Source organism: Pteropus vampyrus, unplaced genomic scaffold (assembly GCF_000151845.1).
Source record: "Pteropus vampyrus isolate Shadow unplaced genomic scaffold, Pvam_2.0 Scaffold501, whole genome shotgun sequence".
In the NCBI taxonomy this organism is placed as follows: domain Eukaryota; kingdom Metazoa; phylum Chordata; class Mammalia; order Chiroptera; family Pteropodidae; genus Pteropus; species Pteropus vampyrus.
The window spans coordinates 334109-336273 of NW_011889282.1; the positions used below are offsets into that span (position 1 = coordinate 334109).

Below are 2165 nucleotides of genomic sequence, written 5' to 3' on the forward strand. Positions count from 1 at the left end.
CGGGAAGCATCTGGTTCCCGTGGCAGAGGGACCTGAAGTTCAGACTGCCCGATGCCCTCCGGTCCCCGGGAAAGAGCATCGGGCCATCAGCAGGCTCTGGAGGCGGGGGCGTCCGAGCCCCAGGACACTGGGGACACAGAGCCGCTGGCACTCTCGCTCTCGCTCTGGAGGCCCCGGGCCTGCTGCGCCTCCTCGACGTGGTCCGCCACCAGGTTGAGCCGGCAGGCCCGCAGCGCCTCCACCAGCTGGGACACCGCCGCGTCCTCCCGCCGGCTGCTCTTCCAGACCCTCAGCGACTCCCGCACCTGCTCCGTCAGGTTGCGGGGGTACTTCAGCTCGATGGCGTCGATCTTGCTGTCAGACACTTTCAGCTGACGGGCCAGTCTTCTCCAGTCTTTCCCCACGTGATCACATATGATGTCGAATGCCGCATACAGGTCTGGGCGGGGGGGCAGGGGGCGAGAGAAAATGACTTACCAGAGGTGTGGGGAGTCCTTCAGGAGACAGGGGACACCACACTCTTCAGTGGGCTTCCTGGTGCTGACCCAAGTGGTCCTCCTGGAGAGGCCGAAGTCGCCCAGTAGCAGAGGGGCCAGGAGGTCACAGAAGGCCCAAGAGTGGCCTCTAATTCTACCCAGCCAACCCCACCCCAAAACACTACCCCAGAGGCGAAGTAGTTGCCAAAGGCTGATGGCTGCGGTAGGCTGGGGTCGGCTGGGGTCGTAGTGGAGCTATCCGCTGAGGGAGGGGCTGGGAGTTGCCAGGTCGGAAACGGGGTTGCTTCCCCCAAATCCTGAATGGTGGCCCCTACGAAAATACATCCTAGGCAAGTCCTTGGGACTGTGAGCGTTAACTCACTAGAAAAGGGTCTTCAAAAACGTGATCAAGCCCAGGGACTCGAGATGAGCTCACCGTGTATTACCCAGTGGGCCCTAAACCCAGTGACGAGTGTCCTTGTAAGACATGCATAGAGGGGCCACGTGGCCATGGAGCAGGCGGGTGCCTCCCTAGAACCCCCGGGGAGCGCGGCCCTGCGACACCCGGATTTCTCACTTTGGCTCCAGAACTACAAGAGAACCAACTTCTGTTGCTTTAAGCCACCGAGTTTGTGGCAATTTGTGTGGCCGCCCTAGGAGACTAAGCAAGTCCCTATTCTTATTTTGGAAGCTGCCCTGACGGACCGCCAGTCTCCGGTCCCTGGCCACCACGTCCACATCTGCCGAAGTCACTACAGAGATCAGTGAGCTGGGCGCTCCGGACCAGAGAAGGCTGTTTCTGGAACGGAAGACGAGGAGAGAGGAAGGACCAAATGCTGCCTGGACGGCTCCTGCAAATTTACGTCTCCAGCGATGAGCCCGAGGTACTGCCAGCCTGTGTGCCGACCCTCCAGCCTTGACGGCCCCGTGAGGCGGTCACTTGTGCCACCATAATCATTTGCAAAAGTGAGGAAACTGAGGCATAGAGAGGTAAGTAATTTGCCTGAGGTCATACAGTTAGATGAAGGCACAGCCAAAATGCGACACCCCGCCAACCTGCAGCCGGAGCCCACTGTGAACCATCAGGCTGCACTGTCTTCTGTACAAGGGTGACACAGAGCGGCCGCCGATCAGCCCCCCGTACCTGCTGTTAACCTGCCGGTGAGATTTCCTCCAACATACGCAAATAAAAACACAGACACACACATGTCAATCTAGACTGTTATCTACATTTTAAGGGCCGCCTCTTACACATATATCAGCATCCCCCCCCATCACGGAATAACCTTAAAAATATAATTTTCCTGTGTTGTTTTGCCTAGCACTATGTGTACACGTATGTATAAAATACATAAAATCTTAATTTGTCTGCTTTCAGAGCTGTGTTGTCTCGCCTGCCACCAATAAGCACCAGTCCTCACGGAGCGATACCCGTGGTGCCACATTTGCATTCTTTTTGGCCCAGTGACCGAATGAATGAGCCATTCCAGGCTGAAGCCTGTGTGGGGTGCCCCCAAAGCACTTCCTACCCTTCTCCCAGGCTGTGGGAACACAGGGGTGTGACTAAGAAACCCTGCTGTAGTCAGGTCTCGCTTTTACTCCTGGGGGCCTGTGCAAGCCACAGGAGAGGGTGGAAGGGGGGCCCTGAGGGCAAGGCAGGAAGCTGGCGCAGAATGGACTTGACCAGAG

The 2165-nt window shown here is 57.6% G+C and overlaps 1 protein-coding gene across 1 annotated transcript in view; it reads right to left on the minus strand.

The window, feature by feature from the left end:
- Window positions 1–2165, minus strand: part of FADD (Fas associated via death domain) — an 11403-nt gene that overhangs the window by 4358 nt on the left and 4880 nt on the right. Inside the window, exon 2 of the mRNA XM_023524848.1 lies at window positions 152–439. Coding sequence (XP_023380616.1) covers window positions 152–439 — 288 coding nt within the window. The remainder of the gene's footprint in view (window positions 1–151; window positions 440–2165) is intronic.